The 23751-nt window shown below is 32.3% G+C and overlaps 1 protein-coding gene across 1 annotated transcript; it reads left to right on the forward strand.

The window, feature by feature from the left end:
• The first annotated feature begins 626 nt into the window (after positions 1-626).
• On the forward strand, positions 627-23541 carry LOC143056005 (uncharacterized). Its single transcript, XM_076229076.1, has 14 exons — positions 627-722; positions 4923-5024; positions 5212-5229; positions 5924-5944; positions 7232-7267; positions 7921-7944; positions 10695-10730; positions 11556-11573; positions 13449-13484; positions 14319-14336; positions 15062-15097; positions 19509-19666; positions 22059-22172; positions 23386-23541. The coding sequence occupies exons 2-14, from the start codon at positions 4964-4966 to the stop codon at positions 23473-23475; spliced, it is 666 nt and encodes a 221-aa protein (XP_076085191.1). The 5' UTR covers positions 627-722; positions 4923-4963; the 3' UTR covers positions 23476-23541.
• Positions 23542-23751: the final 210 nt, after the last annotated feature.

Here is a 23751-nt window from a genome sequence, read left to right on the forward strand (position 1 = left end):
TTCTTATCAACCATGGCATTAACATTTTGAAAAAAGGTGTAATTTTTAAAGACAAAAATTTGTTTATCTTGAATAAACAACATTTGGCAAACCATGTATTTAACTATTAAATGATAGCATGTGAGACAATTTGGATATGTACAAGCTCTCAAATGTAACAAATCAAAACTGCTATGTCCGTCTTTCAATACTGTACACATTTGATGTTAATGTTACTTTTGTTCTTTTTCAGTAAAAAGTCGTAAGTACAATACGTTTAAACATCTTTGTCAATATACATAAAACAATGATATAAGATAATACAAACACTACACTACGTAGTAATATGAATTAATTTGGCATGTGTCAGATGAATTGTTTGACTACGACTTACATTGTAATTTTTAAAAACTCAAACCTAACAGCATTATAGCTTCGTTCACAGAGGAATTTTATATTAAAATTGAAATATTTCACAAATTTTTGGACCATGCAATTGTCTATTTCTGTTATTTATTTCATCAGAGTTTAATTATCATGTTCTCAATACTGTACAAAATTATTTGCATCTCAAATGACATATGTTCTTGTAAACTGACACACATTGTTTGGATAGTTTTAAAAACATGTGGTTGTTTCAGATTGCAGTCCTAATCCCTGTGCCCATGGTAGATGTGTCAATAGATTTTCTAGTTATAGCTGTTATTGTGAAACAGGATATACAGGTCCAAAATGTGATCAACGTATGTTCTTTTCATTTTTTTCTTACCATTTAATAATTGCTAGTACACGTTGTTTTTTGTTGTATTTTTTCCTCAGTGTTTTACTTCTTTTCTTCAGATAATTTGAATACTTCACAAATACATTAATGTTAAAAACTGAAACTATAGTCGTGATCAGATCCACTATGTTGACCGAAAATTGCTACAAAACGATAAAACAGTGAAATTATGTTATGAAATAAAGATAAAATAATGCTTTAATGGATGTAAACCATAACATTATGTTAACCCGTAAGAGCTTACACTTACGGTTTAGTTTAACTTGTCTCAATTTTGACGACAATGATATGTACCTATTTTCAACAAAGCTTATGATTCAAGATTTAACTATCCAGTTAGAGGCCTTCAAAAGGTCAAATTTTGAACACATATCACAAGAACCAGAGCATTGAAGGATATTTCTGACAGTATTAATAAATAGTTTCATATACGACATATCTTTGCAAAATGTATTTAAGGATAAGACTGTGACTCATTGTGACATTCAAAAAAATGAAAACATTTCAGGACGTTCGCTACTCTGTTTCAAAATAAAAAGATTTTGAAAAGACTGTTAAATTGATAGTATATAAATAAAGAAACTAAGAATGCAGAAAAAATATGGAGGATCCGTGTGCTTTTTTACGAGATATAAGTCATTGAAAATATGGCGAGAAATAATTCTCTCTACATTTTGCATTCAAATTACATTTGCACCTTTTTTCTTGATGATGAAATGAAGAAAAATAACAAGGATTTTATAAGATTTTCAAAGATAACATTTTTAACTTAATATTATTAAAAGCAAATCACAAAAATACTGAATTCCGAGGAAAGTTCAAAAAGAAAAGTCCTAAATCAAATGGCAAAATCGAATGATAAAACACATCAAACAAATGGATAACAACTGTCATAATCCTGAGTTGGCACATACATTTCTAAATGTAAAAAATGGTGGATTGAACCTGGAGTTATAGCGTTAAACGTCTCACATGTATGACAGTCGCATCAAATCCAATTATATTTACAACGATGCTTGAACAAAACAGACATAATAGGTAAAATTGTCAAATCACGGAAAAAAAAAAGGATTAATGGGCAAATTTTCAATGGCTACATGGATAAAACCAAAGAATTCCAAATATCTGTAAAAAAATCTTAAACAAGAGGTGCGATCATCTGTTTTAGTACTTCAAAAAGTAAAATCACAAAAATACTGAACTCCGAGCAAATTTCAATCGGAAAGTCCCTAATTACATGACAAAATCACATGACAAAACACATCAAACGAATGGACAACAACTGTCATATTCCTGAGTTGGTACAGGCATTTTCAAATGTCGAAAAGTGTGGATTAAACCTGGTTTTATAGAGCTAAACCTCTCACTTTTACAACAGTCTCATCAAATTCCTGAGTTCATTTTTTAAAACTTTAATGTTCCGGAAGAACACACGCCTAAATCCTATATCTATGAAAGAGGAAAACATGTACAATTAGAATATATATATATATATTCAAATCACACTTCAAAACTCATCAATAAATAAACTTGTACTAGAAAATTTACATAATCACATCGACAAAATAAATAATGGGGCTGATTGACGGATATGAAATTTCGGTAATCTAAAAAGGTACAGATAATGTTTTTACTTTTGAGTTTTTGACAAAACTGTTTGGACTTTGCTCAACAAAATTTGCATTCAGTAACGCAATAATCTATTTTGTCCTCTCAAATGTCAAATACTGTTTCTGAATCATATGTTTTCTCGTTTTCAAAGAAAAATGAGTTAATTAAATCCATAAAAAAAACTTTAAGATTTAAAATTTTCAATCGGGGATAGTATCATAAATATGTCTTCATCATTGCGTAATCCTTGATGATATGTGCATCACAAATATTTACAAAAAGAGCCAGAAATTAAACAAAAACAATTAAGTTTTGGATTTTAAGGTGACTTAATAAAACCTTAAATTGTGGGGTACCCCATGTTAAGGCTTGTTGTTTCGGTGTGAGCCAAGGCTCCAAGTTGAAGGCCGTTCATTGACCTATTATGGTTTACTTTTATAAATTGTTACTTGGATGGAGAGTTGTCTCATGTGCACTCACACCACCTCTTTATATATCTATTGTGGGGTACCCCATGTAAAGGCTTGTTGTTTCGGTGTGAGCCAAGGCTCCAAGTTGAAGGACAGTTGTCTCATGTGCACTCACACCACCTCTTCATATATCTATTAAATACACAAATGTGACCATAGAAACTTTTTACGACCAGACGGGAATTAAAATAAAGATATTATACTATCATTCCAAACAATTTGCAGCCGTGTGTTATTCCGGAACATTAAACTTGTTAACAAAGCGGTTTTTTTTTCGAGGTCAGTTGCAGTACTATTAATGTTTCCTGTTTGTTAAAACCTTTACCGTAGGGACTTGGCTATGCATTAAAGAAGGGGGAGGGTCACCCGACCCCAACTTTGGACCTCCGAAAAAAAAATTCCGTAACTTTACCCACCTGGATCTTTGGGCCCAGGCAAGCTTAGGCAATTGCCTATCGAGTGTACCCATCTTCTATGGTGATTATTATTGGTTACGTCACGATGTATGAATTGAAAATATTTTTTTTTTGTATATCTTGTTTTGATTTGGTTTAATTTCCGGGTTAAAAGTTTATAAATATTAATGGTTCTGTATTATCATTTGATTTTAGTGACAGATTGTGAGTACTTTCATTACTACTAATATTTAGATGTTTACAAAACACATTTCTCTCTTCAAACTAGTACCTCATGCATTATAATACATATTAATAATAAATACTTTATTTTTATTTAAATGTTTTCTCTCCTGTGTGCATAGCAGCTCTATGTAGTGCTTGTAGATTACTGTTTTTATTTTTGTCTGTTTTTTCCTTTTAATATTGTCATATCTTTGTCTATTTTGGATTTATGAGTTTTAATTGTTACTTAAGTATTTGCCGTCTACATCAAATATTCGTATGCAAAAAGAACTACAAAAAGATTGTCTATGCTAATATAGATATACATGTATTATAATTCATTTGCTCGGTTTGGCTTCCTCATTTATATACGGATTTGTATTTGGTTATACAATTATTTGACACTTGTGTACCTATTCAAGGTATTTTTTTGTAAGATTCATATCCAATAAACAGCCGTATATGTGGCTGGGTTGTATTCGTGCTTATGGTAAGTAATCAAATTTAATCAAATTTAATTAATGTTACGTCGGATTGTAATCGAACATACATAAGAAAATCAATGCATCCGTAGACTTGTTCCGGGTTAAACAAAATCTTTATGCGAATTATATGTAACTCTGAAAATTTAGTTGATATAAGAACCTTATAGATCCGAACACAATTCACCTTTTCTTTGCGTATTTGGATGTTCTAACATCAACCAGAGTATAATACACATACGTGCACTTGCATAAGGTCAATTTCTATCCAACGCAGGTCAATAATCTAAGAAGTGTGCCACACTATTTGCACGTTAAGAACCCTTGCAACAACTCTTTTGAGGGATCTGTATGTGGCCTGCCTGTTGCAAGGCAAACTTTCTGTCGCTTTCCAATATACCATAATTTCCCAGTGGCAGTCCCGGATGGCCTCTATTATTACAAGACCTACCTATTGTATTTACTGTTAACTTGTTTTCCTCTGCGGTACATGAATAAAATGTTTGCCACTGGACATTAAGCAAACAACAATCAATCAATCAATCAATTATCTTAAGTGTAGGAGCAATCTTTTTAGGTGTTTTGATTTTTCAAATATAAGCTGCAAAGACATATATTTTCAAATAGCACATCTGATGCAGTTAACTAGTATCAAAAATATTATCAAAGTAATGTTAGTAAAAGTAAAGTTTAGATGCTCTTTATAGACATGTTATATATAAGTTTAAGATCATTTTTAAAAAACCATTTGATATAAATCAGATCAGTATTCACATTGTACCAATAAACAGAAGAATAACAGTAATTCCGAAAATTGAAAAAACGAGTCTTTATTGTGCTTTTTTACTCCATATTGCTTGCATTTACAAGCTGTTTTGTTGGTTATTTCTCAGGAATTTGTATTGTGTTTAAAGTTTGTTATCTGACACCTACTTTTAATTATAATATTATATAAATAAGAATGAATGCATATTTTCAGACTGCAGTTCAAGTCCATGTGTTCATGGTAAATGTATCAATATGCTGAGTGTATTCGTTTGTGTATGTTCTACCGGATATACAGGGAAAACATGCAAACAAGGTTAGTTCTACTACTATTATTTCCATGTACCCGGATCTATGCTTCCAAACTATTATCAATTGATCGCAATGGTAATCGAAATGTTTTGAAGATATTCAATGTATCAAAATGGTTATATCGGGGTTTTTATGCTTTTTGTTAAATAGCATTGCGATAAATATTTTTAGTGAAACGCTTTGTTTTTCAGCGTTGACTACTACACACGGTAAGCTTCTTATGTAATAATTAATGTAAATGTAATTATGTAACGAACATAGAAAACCACTTGATTTTCATTTTTTTCATTTCGTAAGTATAAAATAGAAGTAAGAAAAGTTGTTAATCGATATGCAATAAATCATACAAGAGTAACTCCATGTGCGTCTACCAGATAATATGCACCAATTTCCAGAAGAAAAAGATCCATGAATACAAAATAAAAATGTCTTGACAAAAAGAAGGACTCATCACAAATATTCTCTGTCTCATCATTTTGTATATAGATGCCGTAACGTGCTTTTATCGTTACAAGATAAAGATATCATCAACAGTTGCGTTCCCCAAAAAAGATATTTTTCTCCACCCGGATTAGGTCGGAGAACTTTTATTGATAATTCAATGCGTTTACTTTCTCAAATCGGTTGATTGAAATTTTGTCTTTGTTTTAACTAACAAGAAATATTTTTCGAGCCAGACATCTTGACGGAGAATTAATGATGCATACTATGCAGTCAATTCAACGGTAGACGTTCTTATAGTGATTTTTTATTTTCAAAATGAATATAAGAGCTTTTGAATATCGGTTACTTTTGTTAACTTTTATTTTTAAAATAGAGGTCGATAACTCGCCCACTTGTTACAAAGGTGTTTTATCTTGTTACTGGGTTACTAAGGTTATGTATTTACACGTTTTACTGCAGCATTAACAACTGGAGCTGGACGTAAGTCTTACATTTCTTTATATTTGCAATGCTCAAGAAACTAAGTTATTGAGTTTCGTCCCCGAGGGTATCATCAGCCCAGTAGTCAGCACTTCGGTGTGAACATGAATATCAATTATATGGTCATTTTTTATAAATTTCCTTTTACAAATCTTTGAGATTTTGGAAAAACTAAGGATTTACTTATCCCAGAAATAGATTTCTTTGGTAATATTTGGCACATCTTTTAGGAACTTTATGTCAATTATTCTCTACAACATTCAACTTGTTTTGCTATATATTTTTTTTTTTATCTGAGCGTCCATTGTGAGTCTTATGTAGACGGAACGCGCGTCTGGCGTATTAAATTATAATCCTGGTACGTTTGATAACTAATAATAAACAACGACATCACACGTCATGAAAAAAATCAACCTGTAAGACACATACAAGCTGCACATTTCTGCAAGTACTTAATCAGAAAAATTCCATGTCGATGCGATTACCAAAAGTGCAGTTATTCACAAAAATGCAATTAATGTATAAAAAAAAGTAAAAAACACAAAAATACTGAACTCCGAGGAAAATTCAAAAAGGAAAATCAAAAATCAAAAGGCAAAATCAAAAGTCCAAACACATCAAACGAATGGATAACAACTGTCATATTCCTGACTTTCTACAGGCATTTTCTAATGTAGAAAATGGTGGATTGAACCTGGTTTTAAAGCTAGCTAAACCTCTCACTTCTATGACAGTCGCATCAATAATAATGTATAATTGTACATTCAAATATAGCATGAGTAAAATAAAGAAAAGTCATCAGATTTCATAGGGAAGTTAAGATTAGAATGCGAAAGAAAACGAAGTAACATAACAATTAAAAAAAATGAAAAACTACAAAACGACGATTTAAGAAAAATAGAACAAATTATAATAACAGTAATAGTAGTATTTACCTATTAAACTTCAAAATGTATTTGACGCATCCCAATTGTTGATACTCGGTCCACCAAAATTCTAGTTTTGTTCAAACTTAACTTAACTGTTATTGTATCAAAATAAAATATGGTTGTTAAATAGAAAGAATTGGTATTAAAACCAAAACCGATTGAGAACTATTGCCTTGATATTAAAAAAACAGTGACTTTTTAGAATTTATGACCTGGTGATAGATATGTGTTCACAAAATGTGTGTTCGTTTTTTATTTATAAGTTGTATTTCATTTTAAATCCATCTTTTTCTTCATTGTCACTCTTGATTTGTTATCTTTTGATATTTTTTTATCATTATTTTCTTACTTCTTTCAGCATTGTTGCCATTAGGCCCTAATGTACAACTACCAAGTACGTGAAATTATATTTTAAAAAGTAGTAAATCAGCCGAGAGGCGCACGTTAAATAACGATAAGTGTTGTAAAAATCAGTATAATTTTAAAAGTTGAAAAAAAACATTCAAATCATCACTAAGTCAATAAGTGAAAATTAATAATGGGAGACAATCGATAAATGTACAGATCAGACGAAAGTTCTGGTATAAGACCGAAACCATTAAGTATTTCGATGGCGAGAAGCATCTCTGGATTTATTTGTTTGGTATTTCTTTTATTCGCTCGATGCACTTAGAAAATTAAAGATTATATAATCATAATATTTGTTTTGTTAATTTGTTAACTACGCATGAATAAAGACGTAAATTATTAGTTAAAAAAGGAAATAATATAAATTGCAGGGGTCTGATTGTTTTTCTATTCAGTAAGCAATTGTTAAATTGATGCATACGTATGATTTTTTTTATTAATCATAATTAAGCATCGATTGATGAAATTTGCTACCAACTTTCAAAATGATTTGAAGTATTCATAACGTGAAATTTGAAACGAATATGCGTCCATAAAATTTTTATTTAAGAGCTAATGGTCGATAACTCGCGCACTTGATACAAAGCTGTCTTATCTAGTTTAAAACATACTAACGTTATGTATTTACACGTTTTACAGCTGCATTAACGACCGGAGCCGGACGTAAGTCTTTTATTCATTAGTATATACAATGCTCAACAAACTAAGTTATTGATTTTACTAAATTAAGACGTTATACGTCATAAAAATAAAATCAACCTGTAACACACACACTAGCTGCATATTCTGAAGGTATTTAATCAGAAAAGTTTCAAGTCGATGTATTAATTGGCAATTTTCGTTGCTTTGAAATGTGCAGTTATTAACAAAAATGCAACGAATATATGATTGTTCATTAAAATACAGCATGAGTAAAATAAGAAAAAAGTCATAAAAATACCTAGGGATAATTGAGACCAAAATGCGAAATAACATAGCAATAAAAAAAATTGAAAAAGTACAAAATGACGATTTAAGACAAATAAAACAAATTATAATTTAGCAGTTCGGTTCTTTTTGCATTTGAACTAAAATAGAATTGCAATGACCTACAAATGTAAAATCCGAATGTCCGTCTTCAATCTTATACATCCTAATATTATTTACTTCTGAAACTTCAAATTTTATTTGACGTATCCCAATTATTGATACTCGGGACATCCAATATTCTAAATAAATAATTGATATCAGAATGCAAAAGAAAACAAAAGAACGACGAAATGACGATTAAAAAAATGTATAAGCAGGATGGTACGTTTAACATTGCGTCGTTTGTTTTCTCTTATTTTTGAGTGTAAATTGACATTGCAATAAGACGTGTCACGGTACTTGTCTATCCCAAATTCTTGTATTTGGTTTTGACGTTATATTTGTTATTCTCGGGGGATCTTGTCTGCTGCTTCGTCCGTTTCTGTGTGTGTTACATTGTAGTGTTGTGTCGTTTTTCTCTTATATTTATGCGTTTCCCTCAGTTTTAGTTTGTTACCCCGATTTTGTTTTTTGTCCATGGATTTATGAGTTTGAACAGCGGTATACTACTGTTGCCTTTATTTGACATTGATAATAATATTTACCTATGAAACTTCAAAATAAAAGATTCAGAACTTTTGACTGGAAAAAAAAATAGAATAGCCTAAATATGGAAAAGTCAGTAACGTTTCAGAACATAGAGTTGTTACCATAAAGGTTTTGTTCGTTTTTATTGTTGTTGACCTTTGAACGATAATCGATTTAAATTGCAATGAATTTGTCTTAAATGTTATTTTGATGAGTTAATTATAAATTAAAAGATGTATTCTAAAAAAATTTATAAAAAGAATAATATTTCATTTTACAACCAGCTTTTTGTGGTAATATTTACAATTATTTTATCAAATGTAGAAACTGTTCTTCAACATGTGTACTTAATAGATTAATTTACAAGCCTCAACCTTGTATATCAGCCTTACCATAAAAATCATAGCGTTGATACTTCTGTCATTCTTTTTGGGGTTAAAGCTCTGATATGAATACACATTAAAAACGGTATGCATCCATAAACATTTATGCAACGTTTATTTCGTTTGCCTAAAAGAGGCTACATTTTTGTCCTACTTCAACTATAAATATTTATATGTTTTTTTAAACATCACATTACATAATTGTTTGATAATGCCTAGATTACACATTCAAGGACTTGATGCCGGATAAGCTACTGGTACAATCCGGCATCATTCGTGGCAATCTGTATTAGTCCGTATATTTCGGTATTGTAGCCGTAGCCATACATAGAAGTACTTGTATATCCCTGACAATTTTTGAACATGCGCAAAATTTGACCACCGATCAAACAACCATAGTAAACCTTACTTAACCGTATAAGAACGTTTAAATCCGTTTTGGTCCCTATCAAATTCGCATTAACCAGTATTAATTTGTAGGCCTGAATGATTACTATGGTAAGTTTCGGAGAACTACGTACTAGTACGGTTACACCACGTATTTGTTAAGGAAACAATACGATTTGTAACGAGTTTGTCATGGAACGGCACGATTTTATTAAGTGATACGGATAACTCGGGATTAGTCAGGGTTCTGACAGTCTGTTACTGTTTACTATGTTACAACACGACAAGATACGGACTATTGCTGTCCACGAAAGAAAACTAACATACGGATTCTGTAGAAATACTTATGACCATCGTATTCTGTGTCTTACCGTTGATGTATACATAACGTTATCCAGCATGAATGATCAACAACTGCTTCTTGTTAGGAATTTTCTGGAAAAGGATATTGATATGACACAAGATGATAGAAAGTCATGACTTGTAAAAAATGGGGCGCTTCGAACTTTTCCGTTTCAGACCTTTCTCATTCGTACTAACCCTTCCTAACCCTTACTTACATACGCCTGGACACGTGTCGTTGCGTACTAAACCGTGTCATTTCCACATTAAACCGTGTCTCACCGTAATAACCCGTATCACTCTTGTCAATAAATGAACCGTGTCCCTAATTATCCGTGGAAGTGACGTCAAACCCGTAGTCAAACCGTTGTGCATCAGTATCGGATCCGTATTGGACTACGGAAACTGCATTTTCGGGATCATCCATGAGATTTATTCCTTCGCGAATCCGGCGAGGTGATCCGTGATTATGTGACCTAGACAAAAAGGAACTAATTATTGACAGGTCACTTGAAAACCCTACATGTACCCAAGCAACGAAATCGAACAATGTCTATGTTCTTTTGAAAGTTTAGCTAACACTAAGTTATTAGCAACCATAAAAACAAAGTTATATTACTGGGATATCAAAGAACCAATTTATTATTTTTGCTCACTGTCAATCTTGACCATTCTTCTAAAATACTAAAATCTGACTTCTTTCAGCATTGTTGCCCTTTGGACCTAATGCACATCTACCAAGTACGTGAAATTAAACTTTAAAGAGTAGCCATTCAGCCGAGAGGCACAAGTTCAATAATGATGTGTGTTGTAAAAAGCAGTATAATTTGAAAAGTTACTGTACTAGTTACATTCAACTTTACGTTGTTGAATTACAGGAATTTTATGTTAAATATTTAGACGAGTAAACTAAGAAACAACGTGCTCCGAAAGTCGATGTAGATTGTAGATGTTAAAGTAGATAAGTTTTGTTCTATATCACCCTTTGCGTATATTTGGCATTAAAAATGTATTGGTAACAACGATTAATTAAGTGAAATGAGGTACACAGCTAAAGAGTAGTAGCAACTATCGATTATCTATGTTTGAGACTTGTAAATTCATTGAGCAGATACAAATCACACAACAAACATACACTTAGGAAAAAAACAGGTATGTTGACCGGCTATATGTCTCTCGATAGGAAAGTATCTACCACCATTCAAATCATCACTCAGTCAAAAAGTCAAAATCAATAATAGGAGACAATCGATAAATGGTCAGATCAAACGAATGTTCTGGTATGAAAAGATCGAAACAAGGTAAACATTTTTGACATCAGTGAAACCCGTTTCAGTGATTTCTGCTTCATTCAGTTTAAATTATGTTAACCTCATCTGTAGATAAACTCATCATAGATAGATGCCAGTATTAAAATTTTATATTTACGCCGGACGCGCGTAGTAATTGTCAACAAGATGATAAACATTTTTTAAATTAACCATGATCGACTATTTTTTTTATCAAATTTCAATGATTAATATTTAGAATATGTTATTATAACTGTTGTATATTTACATGACACAGCAACAACTGGAGCTGGGCGTAAGTCTGTTATTTATAATAAAACAAAGGAGTACACATTATATAGAATTGCCTAAATATGGAAAAATCAGTAACGTTACAGAATATAGAGTTGTTATTATAAAGGTTTTGTTCGTCTTTATTGTTGTTGACCTTTGAACGATAATCGATTTAAATTGCAATGAATTTGTCTTAAATGTTATTTTGATGAGTTAATTATAAATTTAAAGATGTATTCTGAAAATTTTATGAAAAGAATAATATTTCATTTTACAACAAGCTTTTTGTGGTAATATTTACAATTATTTTATCAAATGTAGAAACTGTTCTTCAACATGCATACTTAATAAATTAATCTACATATGAATACTTCTGTGATAAATGTGTTCATCTAAACGGACAGAGTTTCGTTTCCCTAAAGCCTCAACCTTGTATATCAGCCTTACCTTAAAAATCATAGCGTTGATACTTCTGTCATTCTTCTTTGGGTAAAGCTCTGATATGAATACACATTAAAAACGGTATGCATCCATAAACATTTATGCAACATTTATTTCGAAGGCCTAAAAGAGGTTACATTTTTGTCCTACTTCCACTATAAATATGTATATCTGATAACGTAGATCTAACATATTATGTTTTTTAAACATCACATTACATAATTGTTTGATAATGCCTAGATTACACATTTAAGGACTTGACACCGGATAAGCTACTGGTACAATGCGGCATCATTCGTGGCAATCTGTATTAGTCCGTATATTTCGGTATTGTAGCCGTAGCCATACATAGAAGTACTTGTATATCCTTGACAATTTTTGAACATGCGCATAATTTGACCACCGATCAAACAACCATAGTAAACTTTACTAAACCGTATAAGAACGTTCAAATCCGTTTTAGTCCCTATCAAATTCGCATTAACCATTACTTATTTGTAGGCCTGAATGATTACTACGGTTAGTTTTGGAGAACTACGTACTAGTACGGTTACACCACGTATTTGTTAAGGAAACAATACGATTTGTAACGAGTTTGTCATGGAACGGCACGATTTTATTAAGTGATACGGATAACTCGGGATTAGTCAGGGTTCTGACAGTCTGTTACTGTTTACTATGTTACAACACGACAAGATACGGACTATTGCTGTCCACGAAAGAAAACTAACATACGGATTCTGTAGAAATACTTATGACCATCGTATTCTGTGTCTTACCGTTAATGTATACATAACGTTATCCAGCATGAATGATCAACAACTGCTTCTTGTTAGGAATTTTCTGGAAAAGGATATTGATATGACATAAGATGATAGAAAGTCATGACTTTTAAAAAATGGGGCGCTTCGAACTTTTCCGTTTCAGACCTTTCTCATTCGTACTAACCCTTCCTAACCCTTACTTACATACGCCTGGACACGTGTCGTTGCGTACTAAACCGTGTCATTTCCATATTAAACCGTGTCTCACCGTAATAACCCGTATTACTCTTGTCAATAAATGAACCGTGTCCCTAATTATCCGTGGTAGTGACGTCAAACCCGTAGTCAAGCCGTTGTGCATCAGTATCGGATCCGTATCGGACTACGGAAACTGCATTTTCGGGATCATCCATGAGATTTATTCCTTCGCGAATCCGGCGAGGTGATCCGTGATTATGTGACCTAGACAAAAAGGAACTAATTATTGACAGGTCACTTGAAAACCCTACATGTACCCAAGCAACGAAAGCGAACAATGTCTATGTTCTTTTGAAAGTTTAGCCAACACTAAATTATTAGCAACCATAAAAAACAAAGTTATATTACTGGGATATCAAAGAACCAATTTATTATTTTTGTTCACTGTCAATCTTGACCATTCTTCTAAAATACTAAAATCTGACTTCTTTCAGCATTGTTGCCCTTTGGACCTAATGCACATCTACCAAGTACGTGAAATTAAACTTTAAAGAGTAGCCATTCAGCTGAGAGGCGCAAGTTCAATAATGATGTGTGTTGTAAAAAGCAGTATAATTTGAAAAGTTACTGTACTAGTTACATTCAACTTTACGTTGTTGAATTACAGGAAAGTTATGTTAAATATTTAGACGAGTAAACTAAGAAACAACGTGCTCCGAAAGCAGATGTAGATTGTAGATGTTACAGTTGATAAGTTTTGTTCTATATCACCCTTTGCGTATATTTGGCATTAAACATGTATTGGTAACAATGATTAATTAAGGGAAATGAGGTACACAGCTAAAGAGTAGTAGCAACTATCGATTATCTATGTTTGAGACTTGTAAATTCATTGAGCAGATACAAATCACACAACAAACATACACTTAGGAAAAAAACAGGTATGTTGACCGGCTATGTGTCTCTCGATAGGAAAATATCTACCACCATTCAAATCATCACTCAGTCAAAAAGTCAAAATCAATAATAGGAGACAATCGATAAATGGTCAGATCAAACGAATGTTCTGGTATAAAAAGATCGAAACAAGGTAAACATTTCTGACATCAGTGAAACCCGTTTCAGTGATTTCTGCTTCATTCAGTTTAAATTATGTTAACCTCATCTGTAGATAAACTCATCATAGATAGATGCCGGAATAAAATTTTATATCTACGCCAGACGCGCGTAGTAATTGTCAAAAAGATGATAAACATTTCTTAAATTAACCATGATCGACTATTTTTTTTATCTAATTTGTTAAACGTTCAATGATTAATATTTAGAATATGTTATTATAACTGTTGTATATTTACATGACACAGCAACAACTGGATCTGGACGTAAGTCAGTTATTTATAATAAAACAAATGAGTACACATTAATAGGCTAAGACTATTATTTAAAAAAATAAAGGACGAACCAACAAAAGCAACAGTAGTATACGGTTCAAAAGTCATAAATTCATTAAGCAAAAAGTAGTCTGGGTCACAAACAAAAACCGAGGAAACACATCAACAACTGTAAGAGTAAAACAGCGAAAAAACAGTAACACTGAAGCAACAAAAAGAAACGTCAACATGCAAAAAAAAGAACTGCAATATTCCTGACTTGGATGAGGTTATTGTAAAAAGATGTAATTGAACCTGTGTTTTTCGCTATCAAAACCTTCCGCTTATATGTCAATCTTAAAAATGTCACTAAAATTACAAGATCACGCGACAGGATTATAGTACAAATCAACGCTCGTTTCTTCTACATAAGACTCATCAGTGACGTTCAGATCAAAATTGTTTATAAAGCCATACAAGTAAAAGTTAAGGAGCAATGAGGACTCAAAATTCCAAAAAGTTGTGCCAAATATTGCTAAGGTGATTTATTCATGGGATATGAAAATCCTTAGTTTTTCGAAAAAAATAAGGTTTTGTCAACAGGAAATTTTTTAAAATTACCAAATAAATGATATTCAAGTTCAATTAACGATATAAAGAATGACAAGTTATTCTATTGATGTTCCGCTATGATAACTTAAAAGAGATGTTATATGTAATTATTCCACTAATTTCAGCACTGTTACCTTCTGGACCTCACGGAAAACGCTCAAGTACGTGTTTGCCCTTTTCGAAATTGTTCGCTTCGGAATTTAAAAGTTATAAAGAAAGTTTCAAATCCCTTAAGAAAAGATGAACTTAGATTGACATTGCTGTCATTTAAGTATTAAAAACAAACAGCTTTTGCATATTGCTTTTGGTTATAAAGCTCTTTAACCCTGGCTGCTTTTTATACAGCAATAGCTTTCGAATATTATGAGCGCACCTGGTGAGATGACAGGAACCACCAAATAGTTAAACCGAAATTACATTTTATTTTTGAGGGTCACAACATGAAAATACGTTTCAGATTTTTAACATAAATATATTTGTTTTTCGTGTTAATTTCACATTTTAACATAAGGGTATAGGCCTTGGTACCACCAACATTTTCCTCTCGTTTAATTTTTCTTATATTTACATCATTTAAAAGGAAGGGGTCCATGCATCATCTGCCAAAGTCTTAAGGAAATTCACCGTTTCATTTTATATTTAGGGTATATTGAATATGACCAGTTTTGGGGTACCCTGAAATACGGTCGAAATCACCTATTGAGTGGTTTTGCACATGCTGTCTTTAGAAATACCCCTGACTGTTAAATTGCATAGAAGAAACATATTTTGAAGTAAATCTGAAACATCTTATTAATACAAATAGCCTGAATGTAAAAAAAAAAATGGTTTTTAATAATTGATACGGCGAAAAGTCTATCCAGCTCAGATAACACATTTTTTTTTCAAATTTAGCAAGAACAAAATTTTGTCGTTTAATACCTGCCAAAAAACTGTTTAAACATTTATTGGTTATTAATCTTTAAAATCACCAAATTTTATCAAAATAGACCGTTAAAAATTTTCAAATTTTTTTAACAAGTTGGCTAACAACGCACACGAAAAAAGTAGAATTTTAGGACAAAATTTATTTTCCCCCTTACAAAACCTCCTACGGACTGTCTTTGCATTCTTTTAATGTGAAATAGTCAAAGGAGTACTGTCCCAACAATGATTGTAATTAATTCTATAAGTAAAAAGAGTAATATTCAGTATGGGACGAGTATCCTTGGGACGAGTATCCTTGGGACGAGTTGACATGATTTTTCATCACAACTATTTATTGGCTTCTCTCCCCTGTCTACAAAATGCCCCTTTCAACAATAGCAGACGCTATCAGAATTCATTGTTTTGACAGTCTGTCACTATCTATGTATATCTTAGATATTAAAGCATTTCATGTATGAATGGTTATTTTCTACCTTTTCATCCACATCATTAAAAAAAAGATGTTCTTTAGTTTAATGTTTGGTGGTGTCAAACATGTACAGCTTATACTGGATCTTTAATTTACTGCTATGTTGAAACGCACTAATGACTTTCAATACATGTGTAGGAGTCGTCTCCCATATACCAGGTCTACCCTCTTAAAGGGACTATTTGGTACATAAAATAGTATTAATCAATGAAATGACACATGTGTCTTGAGGGGCCTTATATTAGCAATATATAGTTCAGATATAATCGCCATAAACATAAAATTGACTTCAACTGTTATTGTTAAAAAAATGGAAAAGGAGGCAAACTGACCTTCATATCGACAGTCAGTTTCATTGGGTCTAATAAGGGTACTGTAGATTATACTATATCACAAGTGAGGTTTTCTTATATAAAGAGTTGTTCTGAAATATCCTTACCATATAGTTCGTCATAAAAATTCAATATGATTTTTATCATTTTTCATTTTATTCTGGTATCTCCTAAGTTAGTTTAAACATATATATTTATAGGAGATTGGGAAACAAGTTTTTGCAACTTATATTGACTATTTTTATTATTATGGTGACTGATATCACCTAAGTTGAACAGAGGTATTCAGAAAAGCATATTAATCAACATTAAATTGCGTTGTATATTTGTTGAGGAAGCATTACATATGAGTTATATTACAACGGTATCAGGAGCAGCACAGTCGACAGGTTAAAATCAGAGAGAATCTAGATTGTCATTTATAATTCTAACAAATTGGCACAATTTTCGAAGTTTAGATTTCTGTTTTGATTCATAATAGCTTTACATTTGCGATAGCTATGTCTTGTCAATAAGCAGTGCTTTATCTGCCAGTAGCTAGACTATCGCATTCCATTAAATAGTGGTATTCATCACCGATAGCTACGCTTCTCAAAGGACACGTGTTATGTGCTCTTCTCAAAGAACAACTTCGTTAAATAGAATAAAAAAGTTTATTGTAAAAAGTAAAAAGAAATAGAATATGAATTGCAACCGAAATGAAAAATTCACAAGGACTACCCAAAGCACATAATGTATCAAACTGGATAGTTTTGTTTTTCTGCATTGATACCGCAACTTCTTATTGAATATATAGATAAGTTGATAAAATGCATACCTCTTATTATTCCATAATCGTATTGGTTTTCCATCGGACCAGCCCATAGCGACACACAGTTCTGATGGCATGTTTATACTGATAATGTTGACTAAAACATTATATATTTTACTTTCAAAATATTATGACTGGTTTTATTCGGTTTTTTTACTTAGTTTGCAACGTATTGATGTCTTCCATCGTTCTTAAATATAAGTAAGAGATACTCAAGTGTAAACTTAGTTCGATGTTTAAATTGTTGTATGCGATTGATATGTTTGCAATCAGACCTTTGATTGCGTTGTACGTTGTCCAAAAGATGTTTGTTGTTAAAAGAACAACTTGTAGCTATGTTCCCCACTCCCATATTGTCGTACCGTGGGTTAATAATTCCGTTGAGATTTGTTAAGCGCCGCCATATGATGACCCCCTATTGATCCGTAGGGGGTTAGAATATTTCATAAAGGGTTCATATCGTCACGTCTACTGGTATTGATTACTGTAGTACGTCATCAATTATATTGTTGTGTTTCATTGTTTAATTTTCTACAAAATGCAGCAGAATAAGTCCCGCGTGTAATACATTTGTTATACGGTTCACTAGTGACTCCCTACGGACAATACAGGGTGGATAAATTCCATAAGACATTCGGCATTCAGACTCAAGAGGGTTCAGTAGCAAACCATATACTTAATGTATTGTTACCAAGAGTCCTTCAATCTAAAACAGCTTACAAAGTCCACATTAATCCTCAAATTGCTCCTGGTTGTTATTGTTCAACTTTTTATTATTGAAATAAGTATTATTCTTATATTATCCGGATCCTTGTTAATCAAACTTCTAAGTTTCAACGGTCTGCGAAAGCAGTGTAGCTGGGCAATTTACCTAACTAATGCAATATAAAAGCAACTCTTTAAAGAGGACATATACGTGTTTTTCTATGTTGTGACGTTATGCTATTGTTTCGATAAAAGGAGAAGGTTTGGTACCATTAAAACGTTTAATCCCGCTGCAAATGTTTGCACCTGTCCTAAGTCAGGAATCTGATGTACAGTAGCTGTCGTTCGTTTACGTGTTTCTCGTTTCTCGTTTTTTTTATATAGATTAGACAGTTGGTTTTCCCCGTGTGAATGGTTTTACACTAGTAATTTTAGGGCCATTTATAGCTTGTTGTTCGGTGTGAGCCAAGGCTCCGTGTTGACGGCCGTACATTGACCTATAATGGTTTACTTTTTTAAATTGTTATTTGATGGAGAGCTGTCTCATTGGCACTCACACCACATCTTCTTATACCTATATACGTCCACTTCTATTTTTGTCTATATGGTGTGTTTAGTCTTTAACTGATTTTTATAGTTTGTTCTTATGTTGTGTTGTTCAACCACTGTCCCAGGCTACGGGGAGGGTTGGGATCCCGCTTACATGATTAACCCTGCCACATTATGTATGTATGTGCCTGTCCCAAAGTCAGGAGCCTGTAATTCATTGGTTGTCGTTTGTTGATATGTTACATATGTGTTTTGTTTCTTTCATTGTTTGTACACGAATAAGGCCGTTAGTTTTCTAGTTTTAACTATTTTACCGTGTCATTTCGGGGCCTTTTAAAGCTGATTATGCGGTATGGGCTTTGCTCATTGTTGAAAGCCGTACGGTGACCTATAGTTGTTAAGTTCTGTGTCATTATGGTCTCTAGTGGACAGTTGTCTTATTGGTAATCATACCACATCTTCTATTTTATATATATTAGGTCAAAGATGAAAACATTTTGCTCTACATAATTGGACAAAAGACGCCGAGTTGTACATTCATCTGTCTTTTATAGGATTTATGACATTTTTTTTTATTTTGATGGTTATAAACTAGTTTATTAGCATATTTCGTATGAACACATTTTCCACGTAAAACTGTGAACTATGCTAAGTAGTAATAAACAAAATCACAACATTAGCTACAATTATGTGAACAATCGAATATTTCTGGTTAAATACAACATACAAAAATTATCTATTTTAATAGTTTGATAAAATGATGTGGTTAAATATTTCAGAACGTGTATGTAACAGAGTAGACCTTCTCATGGATCTAGCTTCTGGGAAAAGTGTAATGATGAATGGTGCGCTTGAGTGTTTCGGTAAATCTGCCAGTGCACTTGTAATGAAACATTGTAAAGCTCCTTCTCGATCCGAATGGAAAAAAGGGATTCACGTAAGTGACATTTTTTTCGTACGGTTGTAAAAATATTGCATACGTCTGACCTTTAACCCAAAAAGTGACTGATACTTATTACAACACATGCCTATATTTTGGATATTCAATCAGTTCCGAAAATGTAATAATACGAAAAGAAACTCTAAGTTAAAACAATCAATCATTAAATTTGGAAATTTTGAAGTCAGTGTACCCGTTTTCAAAAGAAGGATGAAAGATACCGGAGGGAGATTCAAACTCGTAGATTGAAAATATGCTGACAAACGCCATGGCTAAAAATAAAATAAAAAACAGGAAAATGATAGTACAGAAGACCCAACATAGAAAACTAACGACCAAGCAACACGAACCCCACAAAAACACGTGGGTTGATCTCAAATGCTCCGGATGGGTAAGTAGATCATGTTTCTTATGTGGCACACGTCATGTTGCTTGTGTTATTACAGTTCAGGTAAATAGTCTATCACATTCGTTAAAAGGGAAGGGTTTGTTATTACGACAAAAGGAACATATCAGATATCATCTGTGAAACGGTTATTCTATAACGGTCAACCAACTCGTGATGGCGTTCGTAAAACTTTCGGAGGGATGATTTCAACTTTATCATTTGGTAACTTTACTTTAAACTTTAATATACTTTACTAAGATTTGATTTCGAATAGAAGCAGTACATGTTGATAAATACAACTCGTCAAAGGTTTTAGGCTTATAAGTGTACGCCATACAAGCAGATATAAAAGACTCATCAGTGACGCTCGAAATTTAAAGTTCAAAGGTCAAAACAGGAGTATCTTTCAATATCTCTTTGAATGCAACGAAATATACCGGATACTTGAATAATAATAAAAATATACTATTTTCAACAGATACATTTTAAGAGAAAACGTCCATATGTATGATTTTCTATTAGATACATTTGATTTCGCTTGAATTTTATATCAATATATGCGTTGCACGCTGGGATAACATATGACAAAACTATGTATAAGTTCTAGCTATCGATATATCTTTTTGTTACAAATATTATTTAGCTACATGTTCATAAAGTCTACGTGACCAAGATAAACGTCCAACGACAATGCGTTTGCATATATAAAGGCATACTATTTCAGCTTTTTAACTTCAAATTTCTAATAGCAACATATCTTCTTCCACTTTTTAAAAGTGTATAAGTATCTCTCAGTTGAACAGGGCGTCACTTTTAACAAATGCTATCGGATATGTTCCTTACGTCGTAACTAAAATCCCGTTCCCTTTCATGAATGTGACCTACCGAATTAGACTATTTACCGGATTTGTAATCACATAAGCAACACGACGGGTGCCACATGTGGAGCAGGATCTGCTTACCCTTCCGGAGCACCTGAGATCACCCCTAGTTTTTGGTGGAGTTCGTATTGTTTATTCTTTAGTTTTCTATGTTGTGTCATGTGTATTATTGTTTTTCTGTTTGTCTGTTTCATTTTTAGCCATGGCGTTGTCAGTTTGTTTTAGATTTATGAGTTTGACTGTCCCTTTGGTATCTTTCGTCCCTCTTTTAACTTATTTCAAGAGACTGTGCCAAAGTACGGAATATGATAGTTGTTGTCCATTCGTTAGATGTGTTTGAGCTTTAGATTTTGCCATTTGAGCCTTTTTAAATTTTCCTCGGAGTTCAATATTTTTGTTATTTGAATTTTTTCGTTCATTGACAGTGTTTGATTTTTTTCAGTTATGATATGACCTTCCCCTTTTTAAATTTCCCTTGGAGCTCGACATCCTTAATTTGTTATACGTGTTTTATACTGTTCATTTGCAGTATACTGTCTTCACATGGAGATGTACTCTCCGTAATGTTTTCGACTGAAAAAGTAAGAAGTTTGCTCAATGACCATCACTTATAAACGATATCACGTATTTAATGTGACTCATGGGAGACATGTTTTCGTAGTTTTTTTTTATTTAGCACAGCATAATTGTTGACTGGTCCATATATTATCTGATCGTGTCTAATGACCGTTTGTCTGAGTTTGATAAACAGAGACGCCTGCATAGCTGAAGCCTCCTATCCTGTTGACACAAGCGGTTGGTCTTGAAAATCTTACTGTTAATGTTATTTTACTTTGATTATACTCTCAGTAATTAATTTGTTAATTATCAAATGTACCAGGATTATAATTTGATACGCCAGACCTGCGTTTTGTCTACATAAGACTCACTCAGCAGTGACGCTCAAATCAATATAGGTATGAAGACTAACAGGCTCAAAGATGACTTGCACAGAGGACCCAAAATTCAAAAAACACTGTGCCAAATACTGTTCAGGTAATTTATTCCTGGGATAAGAAAATCCTTAGTTTTTTGCATGTTCCTTTTTATCATAACGTTATCATTTTTAATTATTGTATAGATAAAAGACAGTTGTCCTTCTATTGGAAACTATGTACCAGCCGCTCAGTGGATCAATGGTGATTTACAAAGTATAGCTGGTGTTGTGGTGTCCTGTAGCAGTACTGGTATTAAGGTAACTAACACAACATACATTTCTTTTTGGACTTTTAAAGATCTCTGTCGTCCTCATTCCATAAAAAGTAAAGCTATATAAATTTAAGATACCAAATTTCCTTAAATAACAGTATAAATATACTTACAAAGGGTGAGTTTTCCGTAAAAGCATTAACGTTTCCTATATATGCTGCACTTTTCAAATGCAGTTTGTTTGGGTGTATAAAAACTATAGGAGTTGTGTATCATAACGGATGATAAAGGAACTATGTATTTACAGTGTCATTGATTTTGTGCAAATCTTCTTATTTAATACACTATAGAAGACAATTGCATAGTAACATAGGCTTTCCATGGCTGGTTTTTGGTATAGTGTATATATTGACATTGCGATAAGACGTGTCACGGTACTTGTCTATCCCAAATTCATGTACTTGGTTTTGATGTTTTATTTGTTATTCTCGTGGGATTTTGTCTGATGATTGGTCCGTTTCTGTGTGTGTTAGTTACATTGTAGTGTTGTGTCGTTGTTCTCCTGTTATATTTATGCGTTTCCCTTAGTTTTTGTTTGTAACCCCGATTTTGTTTTTTGTCCATGGATTTATGAGTTTGAACAACTGTATACTACTGTTGCCTTTATGTATAAGCCACTATTAGTTATATTTCAAGTATGTCTTGCATATGTGCTTGCTCTTTTGAGTTACACATTTTTATCCCAAAAGAAAGGGGACACTGCATCAAAAATATAACGAACGATATATTCTTTAGTATAAAACACATTGTGTTTTTTTTCTGCAAATAAAGTGCTTTAGTATCAAAAATATTGTATTTACTCCAATCAGTCGGCAATCCAATAAGTAGTAAGTTAGACTCGATTTTTGTCAGTCTTCAAAAGCCTCATCATTGATACTCGACTCAAAACGTAAAAAGGCCAAATAAAGTACAGTTTTGAGATAATTTTCGATCCAAAGGATTTTGTCAAACACAGATATTGTGATGCGAATGTGTTTTTGTTTATTATAAATGTTTTACATTATATTATTTGTTGTAACTTGTGTTATTTGATGGTGATAGTAAAGTGAAGAATGAGTATCTAAAACATTATTTTAGTTTTATTCTATAGCAATGCGTCCCTTTTATATCATAAATTCAATATTAACTATGTTTTCCAATGATTCGTGTTATGTTTTTAATCTTTAATGAATTTAATTAAAAACTTTTCCTTTTTTCAGATGATTTCACAAGTTTGTGGAGGGCACATTTCCTTATCAAATATAACAAGTCCTTTGCTAGACACGCTGTATGTTGTAGACTGGAACTAGAATCGTATAAGCTGTGATCATTGCAAAAAATGTGTTAATACTTTTATAAATGAATTAACTGATGAATAGACAGTTTTTATTATTTATTCTAATACAATTTATTCAAATTATTATAGAATTTGAAAAACTTCAAAAAACTCTGGTAACTTACTACATGAAATTTAAGGTAGCTATTTGAAATATTGCGAAATCGTCCTTGAGTTTCCTTGAAAAATTTCCTTGAGTATGTACCACGTTGACCACGTTACGTGGTTTGTTATATATGAAATTATCAGT

Source organism: Mytilus galloprovincialis, chromosome 13, assembly GCF_965363235.1.
Source record: "Mytilus galloprovincialis chromosome 13, xbMytGall1.hap1.1, whole genome shotgun sequence".
Classification (NCBI taxonomy): domain Eukaryota; kingdom Metazoa; phylum Mollusca; class Bivalvia; order Mytilida; family Mytilidae; genus Mytilus; species Mytilus galloprovincialis.

Bases quoted from the DNA above. Each gene is read 5' to 3' on its own strand.
- LOC143056005 (XM_076229076.1), top strand. From the start codon at position 4,964: ATGCTGAGTGTATTCGTTTGTGTATGTTCTACCGGATATACAGGGAAA. The intron at 5,945-7,231 runs GTAAGTCTTACA...TACTTCTTTCAG, and splicing joins ATTAACAACTGGAGCTGGAC to CATTGTTGCCATTAGGCCCT. The intron at 15,098-19,508 runs GTACGTGTTTGC...TAAATATTTCAG, and splicing joins ACCTCACGGAAAACGCTCAA to AACGTGTATGTAACAGAGTA.